This window comes from Nerophis ophidion, linkage group LG12 (genome assembly GCF_033978795.1).
Source record: "Nerophis ophidion isolate RoL-2023_Sa linkage group LG12, RoL_Noph_v1.0, whole genome shotgun sequence".
Taxonomy (NCBI): Eukaryota; Metazoa; Chordata; class Actinopteri; order Syngnathiformes; family Syngnathidae; genus Nerophis; species Nerophis ophidion.
Window position 1 is genome coordinate 40540760 of NC_084622.1, and position 19861 is coordinate 40560620.

The 19861-nt window shown below is 40.1% G+C and overlaps 1 protein-coding gene across 1 annotated transcript; it reads left to right on the forward strand.

Annotated features, from left to right (window-relative positions):
* The first annotated feature begins 17286 nt into the window (after window positions 1-17286).
* LOC133563824 (general transcription factor II-I repeat domain-containing protein 2-like) lies at window positions 17287-19507 on the forward strand. The gene is made up of 2 exons (XM_061918092.1): window positions 17287-18700; window positions 18813-19507. The coding sequence occupies exons 1-2, from the start codon at window positions 18644-18646 to the stop codon at window positions 19359-19361; spliced, it is 606 nt and encodes a 201-aa protein (XP_061774076.1). The 5' UTR covers window positions 17287-18643; the 3' UTR covers window positions 19362-19507.
* The last annotated feature ends 354 nt before the right edge of the window (window positions 19508-19861 follow it).

Sequence of the window (19861 nt, forward strand, 5' to 3'; positions counted from 1 at the left end):
GCCATCTAAGCGCCGTCTTTTTCATGGACACCCCTGCTTATTTCAGCAAGACAATGCCAAGCCACATTCAGCAAATGTTACAACAGTGTGGCTTTGTAAAGAAAAGAGTGCGGGTACTTTCCTGGCCCGCCATCAGTCCAGAGCTGTCTACCATAAAAAATGTGTGGCCCATTATGAAGCGTAACATACGACAGCGGAGACCCCGGACTGTTGAACGACTGAAGCTCTCCATAAAACCAGAATGGGAAAAAAATTCCACTTTTAAAGCTTCAACATTTAGTTTCCTCAGTTCCCAAACGTTTATTGAGTGTTGTTAAAAGAAAAGGTGATGTAACACAGTGGTGAACACGCCCTTTCCAAACTACTTTGGCACGTTTTGCAGCCATGAAATTAAATTCTAAGTTAATTACTATTTGCAAAAAAAAATTAAAAATACAGTTTATGAATTTGAACATGGGCTTCACGGTGGCAGAGGGGTTAGTGCGTCTGCCTCACAATACGAAGTTCCTGCAGTCCTGGGTTCAAATCCAGGCTCGGGATCTTTCTGTGTGGAGTTTGCATGTTCTCCCCGTGAATGCGTGGGTTCCCTCCGGGTACTCCGGCTTCCTCCCACTTCCAAAGACATGCACCTGGGGATAGGTTGATTGGCAACACTAAATTGGCCCTAGTGTGTGAATGTGAGTGTGAATGTTGTCTGTCTATCCGTGTTGGCCCTGCGATGAGGTGGCGACTTGTCCAGGGTGTACCCCGCCTTCCGCCCGATTGTAGCTGAGATAGGCGCCAGCGCCCCCCGCGACCCCAAAGGGAATAAGCGGTAGAAAATGGATGGATGGGTGGAATTTGAACATCAAATATCTTGTCTTTGTAGTGCATTCAATTGAAGGATTTGCAAATCATTGTATTCCGTTTATATTTACATCTAACACAATTTCCCAACTCATATGGAAATGGGGTTTGTATTTAAGAAACCAAAATTATTTTCAATATAAATTGTGAATGTTTAGTGTATTATGAATGATTTGTACATTGTATATTATACTTGTATGCATATTTAGGCTAAAGTTCTGTTTTGTGGTAATGTAATGACACATTTGATGGATTGCATACATTTGTGTAAATATGTCATAATTTTCATATATTCTATTCTTGTTTTAATAAAAAATCTTTAGTGCTGGAAAAAATGAGTGTGATGTGCTTCAATCAGTTTTTTTTTTTTTTGAAGAGGGTGGGGAATTTGCCTAGGACCCCTAATACCTTGTAATGGGCCTGTCTCCTGATTTATTAAATCATAAATTGACATGTACATACTAAATGGGGGTGGCTTTACATATCCCGCATTGTCTCGTATTTATTCTCTGCAATTTCTACATCCCGTTGCTTCCTCTTCACTGCAGTCCCTGATCCTGAGTGTGGCTGACTTTTAAGTCAGATCCATCTCCTCTCAAGAGTGGTACCAGCATCTGCTTGTCTATGATTTTTTTACAGTTGCATGGGAATTTTTTGGGTCCCAATCTCCACTGCCGCCAAGGTTGGCAAATCAAATCAAACTTTATGTATGTAGCACTTTTCACACACAGGCAAGTGGCAAACACAAAGTGAGGTACAACAAAAAAAAAATAGAAGACAAGAAAACATACACACACGCACACATACACATCGCACATAGGAACTGCAGTGAGTGAACTGGTCCAAAGGATGGCGCCATAGAACAAATAATAACACACCTTTTTAATGTCTCTGCTTGTGTTTAATGCAGGGGTCTCAAGAAAAGAAAATATTGTAGCGTCCCGGAAGAGTTAGTGTCACGTTTATGTTGTGTTACGGTGCGGATGTTCTCCTGAAATGTGTTTGTCATTCTTGTTTGGTGTGGGTTCACAGTGTGGCGCATATTTGTAACAGTGTTAAAGTTGTTTACACGGCCACCCTCAGTGTGACCTGTATGGCTGTTGACCAAGTAGGCATTCACTTGTGTGTGTGAAAAGCCGTGGATATTACGTGACTGAGCCGGCACGCAAAGGCAGTGCCTTTAAGGTTTATCGGCGCTCTGTACTTCTCCCTACGTCCGTGTACCACTCTGTACAGCGGCATTTTAAAAAGTCATACATTTTAATTTTTGAAACTGATACCGATAATTTTAGATATTACATTCTAAAGCATTTATTTGCCGATAATATCGGCAGTCCAATATTATCGGACATCTCTACAAATAACGGTTTGAATTGGTCGAGGTTATCGGGGACTGTTATTACTGACGGACAGGTGTTGCGGTGGTACTGCAGCCGGGCAGGTAAGAAAACCCTCGTATCCATGGCAACATCTCTGTCGCTTCCACTAATTTGCCGCTTTTCCACTAACGCAGGGGTAGGCAACCCAGAACGTTAAAAGAGCATTTTTTTTTTGCCAAATAACACAACGCTGTCAATCGCCATTCATATAAAACTTGCGGGCCACACTAACATTAGACTCTCATGTTAAGGTGGGGGCCACAAAATAACGTCTCGCGGGCCGCGTGTCTGAGACCCCTGGTTTAATGGAAACTATTTGCATTATGGCCGTTAGTGAAGAAAATGTATAACTTGGCCACTCCATTTTATAAACCGCAGGAGTCAAAGCGTAGAATCAATTATCGACCTGTAAGGTACATCAATTTTACATTTACTTCTGTGGCTGCGGTGCTGGCGCTGAGTGTAGGGACGGACAAGCTTTGCAGTGTCTTGGCTGAATGAGCAGGTATCGGACACCTCAGTCTCCTTGGACGTATCCTCGCTCATCCATGCGGACTGGACACTGGCCGAGAGTTGGCGGGCGGTTGAGAGTGGAGTCGGCTCTCTTGGTTGCTTTGTTGGGTCTGCTCCTGTCTCTGGCCATGAGCGGCGGTGGCAGGAGTCTGAGCCATAACAAGTTTGATGGCGTTAGGGTTTCTGATAACAATGTCGCTACAGATTGGTATATGCAGGTCACAGCATGTAAAAGAGTGTTTTTGGATGATTTTTTAGAGCACTATATCGTAGGTTGATCCCCATTTGCTGCAATGTTAGCCATCTTTTACTTGCCTTTTTTTAAAGCTTAGAATGCACGCAAGGAAAATATGTGTTCTTGTATCAAATAAGAATGGTGAATGATGGCCACAATTTTTAAAAAGTGTAGTACCACTTTAAAGGACTATGCACAATCTTCCCCTTTTGCCATATGTCTAGTAGATATACAATAACACTATTGGCGATGGCAGTACATAAACTTTAGGGCTGCAAGGATTGGTCTTTACTTTGTCCTTGAGGGCAAAATTTACTCTCCATTTAAAATGACTATGGCACGATATGCCACGGCCTAAACTACGAGCTAAATGCCATACATTACTTAAAGAAGTGTCTGTGTGCTGCATCATATCACTTTCCATTCAAATACTGTTAACATTGGTGCCCCCCTCCAGAAAACTGCATTATAGGGGGATTACACAGCTATGTGCAAGTCTGATTAATGGCCACAGTAATTAATGCTGAAGGGCTCTGTCTGAGGGTCTCAGTGTAGGGAAGTGTACAGCAGAGAGCCAGCTGTAGCGTATAGGGCTTAAACTCACTCACACAAACCAAACACCTGCATCCTCTCATGACTGCATATGTTGCACACAATATGAGCCTTTTTGAATAATTATTTCTTGACACACCAGAAGTTAGACTAGGAATATATCACTGTTCAGACTTTATATAAGTCAAAATAAACGCACATGTTTATCCACAAAGGGACACAATTAAATAAATGGGTTGTACTTGTATAGCGCTTTTCTACCTTCAAGGTACTCAAAGCGCTTTGACACTACTTCCACATTTACCCATTCACACACACATTCACACACTGATGGAGGGAGCTGCCATGCAAGGCACCAACCAGCACCCATCAGGAGCAAGGGTGAAGTGTCTTGCTCAGGACACAACAGACGTGACGAGGTTGGTTCTAGGTGGGATTTGAACCAGTCACCCTCGGGTTGCGCACGGCCACTCTCCCACTGCGCCAGTGCATGTTTCAAATAGTTATTGTTATGACTATCCCTGCATCAAATGATTAAGTAACATACGTTCTGCCTTGATTCAAGTTGGTTTTCTCCAAGTAGTCCGGCTTCCACCTGTAGGCCAAAGGCATACGTGTTAGGTGGAGACTTCGTAACTGCGAATGGTTGTTATTGTGTACCAGTGTTGCCATGCTACAACAATCATTGCATGTGTATGCTACTTGCACTCTCTGTACAATCATGCTGTAATTTAAAATGTGCCATATTGCACAATGATATGATCCCTTTGATACATGGTGGTAGATATGTATAGTACTGTTCTGCCAGTGAAAGTGTTTTTCCAGCAGTTGAAAGGTAAAAGTATACCACACGCAGTCTATAGTAATGTTTTGAGAAAAACATATGGTCTTCAGCAAAAGTCAGAATTGTTACGTATGTTGGATAATTTACTTCAATTTATCGTATTTTCGGGACTTTACAGCGCACCTAAAAAGCTTTTTTCGCCCCTTAAAACTCGACAGTGCGCTTTATAATCCAGTGCACCTAATTTAGGGAATACTTCTGGTATTGCTTACCGACGTAGAATTTATTTTATTTGGTGCAATAAGTGTGACCAGTAGATGGCAGTCAGACATAAGCGATACGTGTAGACTGCAATATAATGGCAGTCACACACAAGAGATACGTGTAAACTGCAATATGACTCAAGTAAACAACACCAACATTTTATATGTTCCATTGAAAATGTAAAAAAATTACACACGGCACTCAATAATCAATCAAATTAGATATAGATATATATAGATATTAGATACTAATGAGTCATATATTGGAATATGGGATCCATTATTTAAATTTATTTTATCTATTAAATGAACCAAAAATCTGACTTATTTTTATCTTTGTGAAAATATTGGACACAGTGTATTGTCAAGCTTATGAGATGCGTTGCAAGTGTAAGCCACTGACACTATTGTTAATCTTTATTTTATTGTATTTTTTTATTTAATTTTGTATTTGTTTTTTTTTTCTTATAAATGTCTTATGATAATGTCAATGGGGAATTTTTAGACTTAGACAAACTTTAATGATCCACTCACTGCTATGTTGAAATTGTTACTAATATTGATACTGTTGTTTATAATATTTGATTTCGTTTCACTACTTTTGGATTGTTCTGTGTCGTGTTTGTGTGTCCTCTCAATTGTTCTGTTTATTGCTGTTCTGAGTGTTACTAGGTCAGGTTTGGTTTTGGAATTGGGTTGCATTGTTATAGTATTGATGTGTATTGTTTTGTTGGATTGAATAAAAATAAAAAAATCTATCAAAATCTTTTAGTACGACTTTGGTAAGCTATGAAGCCGCACCGCTTAATGGATTGTACTGTGTTTCAATATACAGTACAAGTATTAATATGGTGTGTGTATAAGGTGATACATATCATCTGGCGTATTGTTTCGCAATATTATGCAAAAGCAAGTTTTTCTTACCTTCTGGTAACTGCTGATCTGTATTTCAGATTTGCATAAATCCTGAAAAATCGTGTGAGTCCGCCTTTGTAGTCCATGTCGACTCTGTAGTCGATAAACTTCTTCTTTTTCTCTATTTTCAAGTTATGGGACATTCATCCTCCGCTGTTGCCATTTCTAATATAAACTAGCATACAGTGCTTACTTGTATATGCCTTGAAAGCGCTACAACATACTGGTATAGTGAGTTTACATTATTCACCCAAGAAACTTTAGCTATTAGAGAGTTCCGGTCGGACGTTTTTTCACGGGACAAATGTCCAGCTGATGAGGAGATGCTGCTCCGTCATTGATTTAAATAAAGTCTGAATGTCATTAAAACAGTTAGCGCCATCTTTTGACACTTCTTCCACTCCTGTCCCTGCACGCTACTCCGCTATAACAAAGATGACGGGGACAAGACACTGCCAAAAGTGAGCCACATAAATAAGACCACCCACAAAACGGCGCAATCCGAAGCCACTGTTAGAAAGCGGCTTGAAGACGATCTGTAAAACATAATCTATGCAACATTTTGACAAATAACCAATATTACATGTTATGTAGACCACAAGGAAATGTTTTCCATTTAGAAAAAAATTCAAATAATAATATGACTCCTTCAATGCGCCCTATAATCCAGTGCGCCTTATATATGAAAAAATATCAAAAATAGACCACTTGTTGGCAGCGCGCCTTATAATTCGGTGTGCCCTATGGTCTGGAAAATCCGATACCACAATTTTTAAATCCTGGTATAATAATTAGTCATTTCCCTTCTGGCAACGTTTATGTACCCCGCGATTAACTAGCGACCAGTCCAGGCTGTGCCCAGTCTCTTGCCTGAGGTCAGCTGGGATAGGCTTTGGATTGACTGTAGCCTCAAGGAAGTGGATGGATGGATTTAAATCATGTTTGTATGATTTATTGGTTGTTCAATCACAATTGTGAGTGTAACCAGTCAGTGTGATTCAGTGCAACTGCGTACTGACTTCCCAAACAGTACACATTTCAGGTGAGAGACAGGAAGTGTATATTGCCCATTCTTATGCACCACTAGAAGCCTGAGTAGTGTGCTTAAAAGCGGACAAAAACGATGAGCCATTCAAAGTGGAAGCATAAAAGACTGCAGCTAACAGGAGTTGTGGCTAGTTAAGTTAAGTACCAATGATAGTCACACACACCCTTGATCACCCGGGAGGTGAGGGGAGCAGTGGGCAGCAGGGAATCATTCTTGTTGATTTAACCCACAATTCCAACCCTTGATACTGAGTGCCAAGCAGGGTGGTAATGGGTCCCATTTTTATAGCCTTTGGTATGACTCAGCCGGGGTTTGAACTCACGACCTACCGATCTCAGGGCGGACACTCTATTCACAAGACCAGTGTTAATACCAAGGAGAATCAGGGGCCAAGAGACCCTCCCTACAAGCTGGAAGTATTGATACTGCACTTCAGGTGATAAGGAGCGTTTATTGAATTTACTACAAACAAAATAATTACTCAAACTGTTATGGTTGCACTTTCCTGAATAGAAATTGTGGAAATTGTGTCGAAGGAATTGTATTTATTGGTGAATAACCGGATAGCACATTTAATTTGTTCATACTTTTTTAAAAATATAATTGCAGTAAACACAAAAGTTAAACAGTTTTGGTTTGCGTTTTCCCCTTACTTTACTGAAAATAAATCAAACTGAGTACAGTTTTGATTGATTGATTGAAACTTTTATTAGTGGATTGCACAGTTCTATACATATTCCGTACAATTGACCACTAAATGGTAACACGCGAATACGTTTTTCAACTTGTTTAAGTCGGGGTCCACGTTAATCAATTGATGGTACAAATATATACCATCATCATAATACAGTCATCACACAAGTTAATCATCAGAGTATATACATTGAATTATTTACATTATTTACAATCCAGGGGGTTAGGTTTGGTTAGTTGATATCAGCACTTCAGTCATCAAAAATTACATCATCAGAGAAATGGACATTGAAACAGTGTAGGTCTGACTTAGTAGGATATGTACAGCCAGCAGAGAACATAGTGAGTTCAGATAGCATAACAACAAGTACATACATTAGAAATATATTTGATTATTTACATTTGGTTATTTACAATCCGGGGAGGTGGGATGTGGTGGGGGAGGGTGTTAGTTTAGGGTTGAAGTTGCCTGGAGGTTTTGTTTTAGTGCGGTTTTGAAGGAGGATAGAGATATACTTACGTTTACACCTGTTGGGCGAGCATTCCACATTGATGTGGCATAGAGGGAGAATGAGTTAAGACCTTTGTTAGATCGGAATCTGGGTTTAACGTAGTTTGTGGAGCTCCCCCTGGTGTTGTGGTTATGGCGGTCATTTATCTTATGGAAGTAGTTTGACATGTACTTCGGTATCAGGGAAGTGTAGAGGATTTTATAGACCAGGCTCAGTGCAAGTTGTTTTACTCTGTCCTCCACCCTGAGCCAGCCCACTTTGGAGAAGTGGGTTGGAGTGAGGTGTGATCTGGGGTGGAGGTCTAAAAGTAACTTGACGAGCTTGTTCTGGGATGTTTGGAGTTTGAGTACCAAACCATGATTATAGTGTATGTTTAAACTTCACAACACAATAAGTATAATTAGTAAGTACATTTTGATCTCCAAGTAAGAGTCACTTGTTTGAAATTGCACATAAGCATTAACAGAGGACAACACACCATCGTATTTGCCAGGACTTGGAGACAGCTTAGAGTTATTCGTGACTGAAACCATATTTTGGTCCATTTTCTCCTGTCCAAAGTACTTTCCTATTTTCCCCAAGCGATATACAGTAGTTAATATGGATTAGTTAACATTAATTACCAATAACACTTTTAACATTGCGGCCCTCAGTAAGCACACACTAGGTAGAAAATCTATCACCGAACTAGAAGGCAGCTACACCTACTTTTGGAAAGGCAAGACCAAATTTAAAGAGAGTCCATGGTCTAGGATCGGTAATCAAGAGACTGCCCCTCAAACAACTACTTTACCAACTAACATCAAGTAGGCCACTTCTTACGCGGATGCTGTGATTTATAATAATAATAAAAACAACTTGACAATCCTAGCAGGCACAAGACAATAAAACAACGTTGAGAACTTGTTGAATTAAGTTCTGACTGAAACTAAATGTTTTTGACAACATTTAATCACTGTTTGAACCTACTCAGTGGCTTAGTGGTTAGAGTGAGTTAACCCTAACCCGCCCTGTGATCGGTAGGTTGTGAGTTCAAACCCCGGCCCAGTCATACCAAAGACTATAAAAAATGGGACCTATCTCCTCCCTGCTTGGCACTCAGCATCAAGGGTTGCAATTGGGGGTTAAACCATTTAAAAATCAATTAATCAATATTTATATAGCCCTAAATCACAAGTGTCTCAAAGGGCTGCACAAGCGACAACGACATCCTCGGTTCAGAGCCCACATAAGGGCAAGGAAAAACTCACACGTCAATGTGAATGACTGTGAGAAACCTTGGAGAGGACCGCAGATGTGAATGACCACCCCCTCTAGGGGAGACCGGATGCAATGGGCGTCAAGTGGGTCTAATATAATATTGTGAAAGTCCAGTCCATAGTGGGTCTAACATAGTGAGAGTGCATTCCATAGTGGGGCCAGCAGGAGACCATCCCGAGCGGAGACGGGGTCAAGACCACAGAGATGTCCCCAACCGATGCACAGGCGAGTGGTCCACCCCGGGTCCCGACTCTGGACAGCCAACACTTCATCCATGGCCACCGTACATGTGCCCCCCCTCCACAAGATAAAGGGGGGAAGAGCAGAAAATAAAATGAATGGCAGATCAACTGGTCTAAAAAGGGGGTCTATTTAAAGTCTACAGTATACAAATAAGTTTTGGGATGGGACTTAAATGCTTCTACTGAGGTTGCATCTCTAACTTTTATCAGGAGGGCATTCCAGAGTACTGGAGCCCGAATAGAAAACGCTCTATAGCCCGCAGACTTTTTTTGGGCTCTTGGAATCACTAATAAGCCGGAGTTCTTTGAACGCAGATTTGATGTTTCCTGGGCCCCGCCACCGCTGCAGCTCACTGCTCCCCTCACCTTTTAGGGGTTCATCAAGGGTGATGGGTCAAATGCAGAGAATAATTTTGTCACACCTCGTGTGTGTGTGTGACAATCATTGGTATTTTAACTTTAACTTTTAACTTTTGGGTTCTGACATTGAGTTGGTCATTGAATTTTGGTCATTTACCAACCAATATTCTACAACGTTTAAAGAACATGCTTTTTAACAATGTTTATTGAATGTCAGGTTGAGACATTAATTTCATCATTGAAATTTGATAATTTCCCAACCAACACCGTGGATCCAACAATAGACAATTTGAAGGTTCCTGGTTCGATCACCAGCTTTCGCTCTCCAAATCACGTCGGTTATGTCCTTGAGCAATACACTTCACCCTTGCTTCTGATTTGTCTATTTGGGCCTTGCATGGCAGCTCCCGCCATCAGTGTGTGTGTGAATGGGTGAATGTGGAAATAGTATCAAAGCGCTTTGAGTACCTTGAAGGTAGACAAGTATAATCCATTTACCATGACAAATATTTTTATACGTTGTTGTGGAGAACCAGAGCCGACGGGCCGATGGCGGAGCAGGGCACGCTGCAGCCCTACCCAAGATGGCGGCAAGGAAGCGGAGAATGTGGCAGAGCGGAGAGGTGGGGCGTGCTGGGAGCGACGCCGCCACAATCTAATTCAGGTGCGTAGATCGCGCACCGGCACACAATTGACATTTCTCCTCTGGCTGTATAAAAGGGGAAAAGGAGGAGGGATCATGGCAGATGGAGTAGGAGAACCAGCAGCAGAACCTGACAAGCGAGAACGACCGAGAGCGAGCCGAAGACAGCGACAAAGACGCGGCCGACTGAAAGCGAGCGAGGAGCGAGCGGAGCAGCTGAAAAGTGATCCGACCAAGAGACAAAACTTGTTTTATTGAAAAATAAACAAGAGTCAAACCTGCAAAAGCAATGTCTTTCCTTGATGATCCATGGAACCCGCACGACGACGGCAGGAGTCCGTCACAGTTGTGTTTTAGAAAAACATGTATGTATAATCGACGTATCAATGTCTTGATACGTGGCTTACATTGTCAGATGCTGCAGACTGTGCTCCAAACACCTGTGTGAACACAAAACACTTCTCGGATCTTGCACGTTTCGAGTGATTATTGTACATGCACAAAAGGGACGTGTGTTGCTCACAACTCACAATCAATATTACAATATTTTACATTTGTACAGAGGAAAAACAACACCTGGATTAACATGAATGGTGACTGACCCATGTGTTATGATCCACTGCCCGGATCATATTTGATTTAGGTTTTTAAGTCATTTTGTGATTTATTTTTGTTTTGGACTCTTTCGGCTCCTGGTTGTACTTCCTTGTTCAGTCTGTTACCATAGTTACGCATTAGTTTCACCTGCCCTTTGCTTTTGATGCGCACCTGTTTTCTGATTGCTGTCCTTATCTAAGTCTGCCTTTTCCGTTGATTCAGCCTTGCTTCCTAGTTTGTGTTTCACAACTGTGACGGTTGCGAGGCATCGTGATGCAGGTTCGTTCAACTCGTGGATGCAGTAGGTCTCGGACACAGCGTGAAGGTAAGAAACAAAAGATTCATTAACAAATAAAACAGACTTTGGCAAGAAAAAGAACAGAACTAGCATGGGAGCTAGAAAAAAACAAAAGCGCTAGTATGGGAGCTAGAGAAATAACAAATACTTAGCGTGGAAGCTAGCTGGTTGCGAACAGGAATACGGGATCAGAATCAGACTCATCACAGTTGTGAAATACAAACTAGGAAGCAAGGATGAATCAACGGAAAAGGCAGGCTTAAATAAGGACAGCAATCAGAAAACAGGGGCAGGTGAAACTAATGCGTAACTATGGTAACAGACTAAACAAGTACAACCAGGAACCAAAAGAGTCCAAAACAAACAGAAAACACAAAACGACTCAAAAATCTAAATCAAATATGATCTGGTCAGCGGATCATAACACCGTGACCCTGAAATAGACAAACAGTAGAAAGTGGATGGATGGATAAATAGTATGATAAACCATAGGTGTAAATCAAACATTTTGGAGAAAAATACAATTATTATCTATTTAAGAGTAACATACAACTCATTCTTTTCAGAATGACAGTATTTTGACTATTGCTTCTAACCGGTAATAAACTAAAGAAACTGAAAAATAAAAACTGAAATATACCACTCCAATAAATGTATAAAGTAATCCACCTTTATCATCTGATGACACAAACAACATTTTTCGGTGCAGAATTATCACGGATGGTTAAAAGCTTTAAACCTAATCTTCTGTATGTGACATGCAAATCTAAAATCTCGTCTTTGATTCCAGTCAGTATGCCGCATCAGTTTCTATCAGCGTCGAATGTTTTATCATTCACCACCATCTCATATTTCAAAGCAGTGGTTAATATGGCATGACTGCCACTCTAAGGGAGCAAAAACACCTGCATGCTTAGCAGGCTTCATAGCCCTTTATATAGGATTTGGCTTCCAAGCGAAATGTGAAGATTAATCAACTATTTTGTTTAATCCTCCCTTGCCAGCCTTTTTCTTTTCTGTTGTCATTCTGTATAAAATACAACACACAAGAACACAAGGAAACATTTGCACAATGTTTGAGTTCATATTTTTATGCCAATACAATTTTGTTTATATTTTCAAATAATTCATATGTATAAAATTATACTATAAAATTGCACAGAATCATGTTCTATATCTACATATCATATTGTCCAAATTACCCCAAATGTATACCAATCTGCTTGTGCTTTTGTGTTGCAAAAATGTTTTCTACTACTGTTAGATTTTTTAAGTAATTAACGTTTCAATATTCATAACCACCCCCATTACCTTATCAAAATTTCTACAAACAAGTCCCAATTATTTCTGCTATATTTGTGGTAGTGTTGTCCCGATACCAATAATGTGGAACCAGTACCAAACGTATTTTGATACTTTTCTAAAAAATCTCATTATTGGCTTTATTTTAACCAAAAATCTTATGTTATATTAAACATATGTTTCTTATTGCAAGTTTGTCCTTAAATGAAATATTGAACATACGAGACCACTTGCCTTTTAGTAGTAAGTAAACAAATAAAGGCTCCTAATTTAGCTGCTGATGTATGCAGTAACTTATTGTGTCATTTTGTATTCTATTATTATGTCAAAATTATTAAGGACAAGTGGTAGAAAATGTATTATTAATCAACCAGTTCATTTACTGTTAATATCTGATTACGTTCTCTTAACGTGTTCTATCTACACTTCTGTTAAAATTAAATATTCACTTATTCTTCTGTTGTTTGATACTTTACATTAGTTTTGGATGATACCACAAATATGGGTATCAATCCAATACCAAGTCATACATTGGTCATATTCAAAGTCCTTATGTGTCTAGGGAAATATTTATTGAGTTTATAAACATAATATATTTTTTTTACGATAAAAAGATGTTGTGATGCCAAAAAATATTGATGTAATCATAGTAGTATCGACAAAATACGCTCCTGTACTTGGTATCATTACAGTGGATGTCAGGTGTAGATCCACCAATGGCGTTTGTTTAGATTTTTACACCGGTGAGCTACGTTGTGTAATGAAACATGTTTAGCTATTCCTTGTCCTGCAGGGATGATACTTGTAAGAAACTTACTTTTTTGTCGCCATGGAGGCGAGGATTAGTAATTTAGAAGTAGCTAAAACACTGCACACTGCGGGGTTGGACTTTAGCCGCTAGCTAGCTAGCTAGCCATGTCTTAAGTACCTCTTCCTGAGGGTGTTTCAGTGTTATAACTTCACCTTCATTGTTGGTTTTCAAGCCAAAATGCGGCCGTTTTCCCTTTTCTGTCTACACACTGTGTCTGCTTGTAAGTACTCCGCGATTGTACGCTACCGTAACGACAACAGGGCGACGGTAGGGACGGTAAAATACCGAATATGATTCATTAATATCGCTCTACTATACTAAGACCGGTATACCGTACAACCCTAGTTTGTGGTATAAAAAATATGTTTTAACTATTATAGTTTTAGGTTAATGACGTTTTCTTATGTTATTAACATGTCATTAACATGTTGATAATCATAACTAGAGCCCCAACTGTGTCAAAATCTCTCCAAACTAGTCCTGTGTGTGATGCAAAAATGTGGTCCAACTATTGTTTTTAAGTTAGTAATGTGTAATTAACATGTGAATAAGCACAACTATGTTAAAAATTTCCCCAAACATGTCCCAATTTGCTACATTTCTACTCGTCTGTGCTGCAAAAAATGTTTTGTCTAACAATTATAGTTTTTAAGTTATTAATGCCTCAATATTCATAAACACACACTTTGTCAAAACCTCCCCAAACCAGTCCCAATAGTTTGAGCTGCTAAACATTATGTTCTATCATAGTTTTTATGGGACATATTTAACATGTAATTTCAACATGTATTTAATGTGTTAATCATAACTAAACCGCGATTATGTCGCAATCTCCCCAAACGTATTCCATTTCTTTGTGCCACACGGTCGCCAAAAAAGGCAAATTCATGCTTTGACATTTTCTTTTTGTCCATTTTTAACACATAAAATCAATTGAGAATGGTTATCGTGTATAGTGATGGCCTGGCAAAGAAGTAAAAACAAAATAGACTAGATATGAATCCATGACATTGGTTAAACCAATGAGGAAATTGAACAATGAAGAAAAGGAGCACCAAAGGCAAAACGGATGGCTAGATAGTGGAGAGCTTCCAGTCCATTAAGGACACACTTGGAGGCCTTTCTTTTTTTTTTTTTTTTTTTTAGATAACATCACCTTTATAAAACCTGTGTTTTATAATATTTTTTTTGCCAGAGTACGTACAGTCACGATCAAAAGTTTACATAACTTGTATAAAAGACAGTGTCATGGCTGTCTTGAGTTTCCAATAATTTCTACAGTTCAAAAAGTGATTATAGCACATGCTTGTTGGTCACAAAAAAACATCCATGAAGTTTGGTTCTTTTAAGAATGTTGTGATCCGATATCCGGATCATTCCAAATTCATGTTTTGTTCCATCATTGTATCATATTCTGTTGTTTGACGTCCTTAGTTCCTGTTTTAGTCTGTTTCCATAGCAGCATATTGTTTCCACCTGCTACTCTCGGTTTTCACACACCTGTTTTGTTGATCACCTGCCTTATTTAAGACTGACCCTTTTGTTAGTTACGCCTATGATTCTAATTTGCCTTCGTGCTACAGTTGATGACTTGTTTTTCATGCTCTCACTCTACACTTCTTTTTATTCCTAGTTTTCATGCTAGTTGTTTTGTTTTGCCTTTTTTGTGCCTTCGTGCCAAGCGTTTGTGTCTTGTTTGTTTTCCCTAGCTTTCCATGCTAGCGCTTTTGTTAGCACCAGTGTTTTTGTTCCTTAGCTTTTTATCAGTTTAATAAATACTTTTCATCTTACCTTACACTGTGTTCTTGTCCGACGCATCCCTTGGAGAACATATGCCGCACAAGCTCCACAAAGAATGTATTATGGGTCTACTGAAAATGGGACTAAATCTGCTGGGTCAAAAGTATACATACAGCAATGTTAATATTTGGTTACATTTCCCTTGGCAAGATTCACTGCAATAAGGCGCTTTTGGTAGAAATCCGCAAGCTTCCGGTTGGATTTTTGACCACTCCTCTAGATAAAATTGGTACAGTTCACCTAAATGTCTTGGTTTTCTGAATGTCCGCACATTGTCCACACATTTAAGTCAGGACTATGGGAAGGCCATTCTAAAACCTTAAAGGCCTACTGAAATGAGGTTTTCTTATTTAAACGGGGATAGCAGGTCCATTCTATTTTGTCATACTTGATCATTTTGTGAAATTGCCATATTTTTGCTGAAAGGATTTAGTATTTAACATCGACGATAAAGTTTGCAACTTTTGGTCGCTAATAAAAAAGCCTTGCATGTACCAGAAGTAGCAGATGTGACGTCACTGGTGTGAGGGCTCCTCACATCCTCACATTGTTTATAATCATAGCCTCAAGTAGCAAGAGCTATTCGGACCGAGAAAGCGATGATTTCCCCATTAATTTGAGCGAGGATGAAAGATTTGTGGATAAGGAAAGTCAGAGTGAAGCAAAAAAAAAAAAGGAAAGGCGACGGCTCCGGGCGGCAGCAGTGTGAGCGTTTCAGATGTAATTGGACACACTTACTAGGATAATCCTGGAAGATCCCTTATCTGCTTATTGTTTTAATAGTGTTTTAGTGAGACTGTAAAGTCATACCTCAAAGTCAGATGGCTGCAGTGAACGCCAATGTCTTTGATGGAAGCCATGGAGGAGCCAAGCTCACAGCTGCCTTTTTTGACAGCTGCTGAAGGAGGAGGTCCAGTAATCCACTGATGTCTCCGGTAAGAGCTGACTTAATATCACAATTTTCCCATCCAAAAACATGCTGGTTGACGTAGAGAAACATGTTCGCTTGTCCGCTCTGTGTTAAAGCTTCACAACGAAAAAGAAACACCGGCTGTGTCTCAGTGCTAAAAGCAGCTGCAATCCACCGCTTTCCACCAACAGCATTCTTATTTATAGTCTCCATTATTAATTGAAATAAGTGCAATAGATTCAGCAACACAGATGTCCAAATTACTGTGTAATTATGCGATGAAAACAGACAACTTTTAGCTGTAAGTGGTGCTGGGCTAATATGTCCCCTCCAACCAATAACGTCACAAACGCGCGTCATCTTACGCGTCATCATTCTGCGTCATCATTCTGCGATGTTTTCAACAAGAAACTCCGCGGGAAATTTAAAATTGTAATTTAATCAACTAAACCAGTCGTATTGGCATGTGTTGCAATGTTAATATTTCATCATTGATATATAAACTATCAGACTGCGTGGTCGGTAGTAGTGGGTTTCAGTAGGCCTTTAATTCTAGCCTGATTTAGCCCTTCCTTTACCACTTTTGACCTGTGTTTGGGGTCATTGCCTTGTTGGAACATTCAACTGCACCCAAGACCCAACCTCCGTGCCGATGATTTTAGCTTGTCCTGAAGAATTTGGAGGTAATCCTCCTTTTTCAGTGTCTCATTTACTCTCTGTAAAGCACCAGTTCCATTGGCAGCAAAACAGGCCCAGATCATTCATAATAGTAATGGTAGATGTGGTGTTCCTGGGATTACAGTAAATGCCTCACCTTCAAACATATTGCTGGATATTGTGGCCAAGCAGCTCAATTTTGAAATGTTTATAATCATAAAAATAAGACTTTTAGAAATTATTGGAAACTCAAGACAGCTATGACATTATATACCAGGGATCCTCAACAGGCGGACCGCGGTCGTGTCCGTTCGGACCCAACAAGATTTATAGAAAACTTGTTTTTTTTTTTTTAAATTATAATTATTATAAAAAATATAATAATTGTATTTATCTTAGAGTTATCGCTAGCGCAAGTCAACGTTCTTTGTTGTTTTAGTCAAATATCTCCACGTTTGTTTACACTTTTCCGTGTCTCACTCGCACGACTCTCTCACAGAGAGAGAGAGTGTGAGAGAGAGAGAGAGAGAGAGAGACGCAGTGAGAGCGAGAGCGCCACTCTGATTGGCTGATTCCCAGGACTGGGTTGTCATCTCTATCACAACGATGCGCTGATAGGCTGTTACCACCTGGGTCATACAGAGTTCGTAGCACAGGCGCATGGAACCTTTCGCTGCATGCACACAGTTGCTACTTCGCTAACTTTTCACTCGTCAGTCACTGAAAGTGAATCAAATCACAATGGCATGCTCCAAGTTGGCTCAGGCTGGTAAAAGAAAGGTGGACAGGGAAAACCGACGTTTCAAGGAAGAATGGACAGAGCAATGTGTTTTCATCCTACCTACTGCAAGTACCAGATCAATGTGTCTAATATGCAACAGTACTGTTGCTCTGGTGAAAAGTGAAAATCTGAAACGTCACTATCTAAAAGAGCACCGCGAATTTGAAGAGACATTTCCTCATGATTCAGAGCTGAGAAAAAAAGAAATCACAAGGCTGAAAAAGTCATATGAAACATCAAGCAAGATTTTTGTTAAATCTATGACACAACAACAAATAGCAACAGAGTGCTCACTCAGAGTGGCAAGGATGTTGGGTAAACACAAGAAGCCATTCTCTGATGCAGAAATAATTAAAGAATGCTTGACTGAAGTGTTGGGTGCCATGTTTGAAGGCAAAGAAAAGGAGGAAATGACAGCTAAAATGAATCAAATCCCACTCTCTGATGCCACAGCTACCAGACGTACTGAAATACTGGCTGGTGATTTGTCCAAGCAGCTTTGTGATGGAATAAAAAACGCGGAGTGCATATCCCTAGCAGTGGATGAGTCCACTAACACCACTGAAAATGCTCAGTTGTTGGTGTTTGTGAGGTATTATGATGAGGAAAAGGGGGAGTTTATTGAAGATGTTTTGGGCCTGGCAAACCTCAGTGGACAAGACAAACAAGGGGAGAAGACATCTATAAAGCGATATCAGAAATGCTGAATGAAAAAGGGATAGATCTGAAGAAAGTTGTGTCCATTGCTACTGATGGAGCGCCAGCCATGTTGGGGAGAGAGAAGCGACTGGTTCCGCGTCTGAGAGAACACCACCCTGGCCTGTTATCTTATCACTGCATAATCCACCAGTCTGTTCTTTGTGCAAGTCTTGGAGAAGTGTACTCTGAAATCATGACAACAATGATGAAACTCATAAACTTCTTGAGAGCATCATCTGCACTGCAGCACCGCTTGCTGCGCACATTCCTAACAGAGGTAGATGCTGCTTTTGATGATTTGCTCGCGCACAACAACGTCAGATGGCTGAGCAAAGGCAGGGTCCTGGAGCGGTTTTGGGCCATTAGAGAAGAGCTGCAAGTGTTTCTGTCCCAGCAAAATAGCGCAAAAGCAAAACAGTTCCTGGAATTTCTGCAAAATGCTGGGAAAATGGAAGCTGTGGCATTTTTGGCTAATATATATCCTCCCATCTCAATGACCTAAATCTCAAGCTACAGGGGAAGAAGAACACATTGTGTGCGCTGATGTCAGAAGTCCGTGCCTTCCAGAGGAATCTGGAGCTTTTCAAACGTGACATACAGGTAACAAATTTGTTGTTATTATTTTCTACCACACACTATTTTCTTCCACTTGATAATTCATACCTATTTTTAAGCATTGTTCTTAATATATATTTAAACTGTGTATCTACAGGAGGAACTGCTCCACTTCCCCAAACTTCTGGAACTGACCAAAGAAGAGGGAGATCATCAGTGCCATTTGGAATTCTTGGAAAAACTCATTGCAAATTTCAAGACTCGCTTTGATGGCTTCATTTTGGGAAAACAAGTCCTGCTGTTCATTGAAAACCCATTCCTGATCAGAAATGTGAGTGCGTTCTCTGCAGAAGCAACACAAGTCTTCCCATGGGCCAGAGCTGCTTCACTGCAGACTGAGCTCATTGACCTCCAAGAAAGTATCGCACTGAAAGAGGCTCAGTGTGACGCCATCACCTTCTGGTCAAAGCTGGTCATTTCTTCCAAGTTCCCTCTGCTGCATAAGATGGCCTGTCACATCCTCACAATGTTTGGCTCAACATACAGCTGTGAGTCTGCCTTCTCTACAATGAACATTGTGAAGAACAAGTACCGCAGCAGACTGACCAATGAACACCTGGATCAGTGTCTCCGCCTGGCCATCACACCTTTTGTGCCAAAGTTCAAAGTTTTGGCTCCAACCCCAAGAGCCCAATTCTCCCATTGAGCAGCTGTGTTTTACACAATGGGGATGTACTGTATCATAGTTGTATTTGCACATGAATGAGATCTGTTAAGGTCATTTGTTTACCAGGGATAGGAGGGTTGTGTTTAAAAGTATTTATTTTTTGTTAAAACTGAAAGTTTTATTTAAGTTCTTATTTATTTTTGTTTCAAAGAAAATTTTTCATGTATATTATTGGATATTTATTTAATTTTTGTTCATTTTAAGAAAATGTTAAACTACTACCTACCTCCTGCGACCATATAAGCTTGACCGATAATAAACGGACCCAGCCTGTTTCAAAATAACATTTGTGGACCTTCAACATTTGTACCTGAGGACCCCTGTTATATACTTTACAAGTGTATGTAAACATGGGAAAGAGGCCTTATATAAAATAAGGGGAATTCTGCTTTAGAAAAGAGGGAATATTGTAGCGGATTTCCATCCATCCATCCATCCATCCATCCATCCATCATCTTCTGCTTATCCGAGGTCGGGTC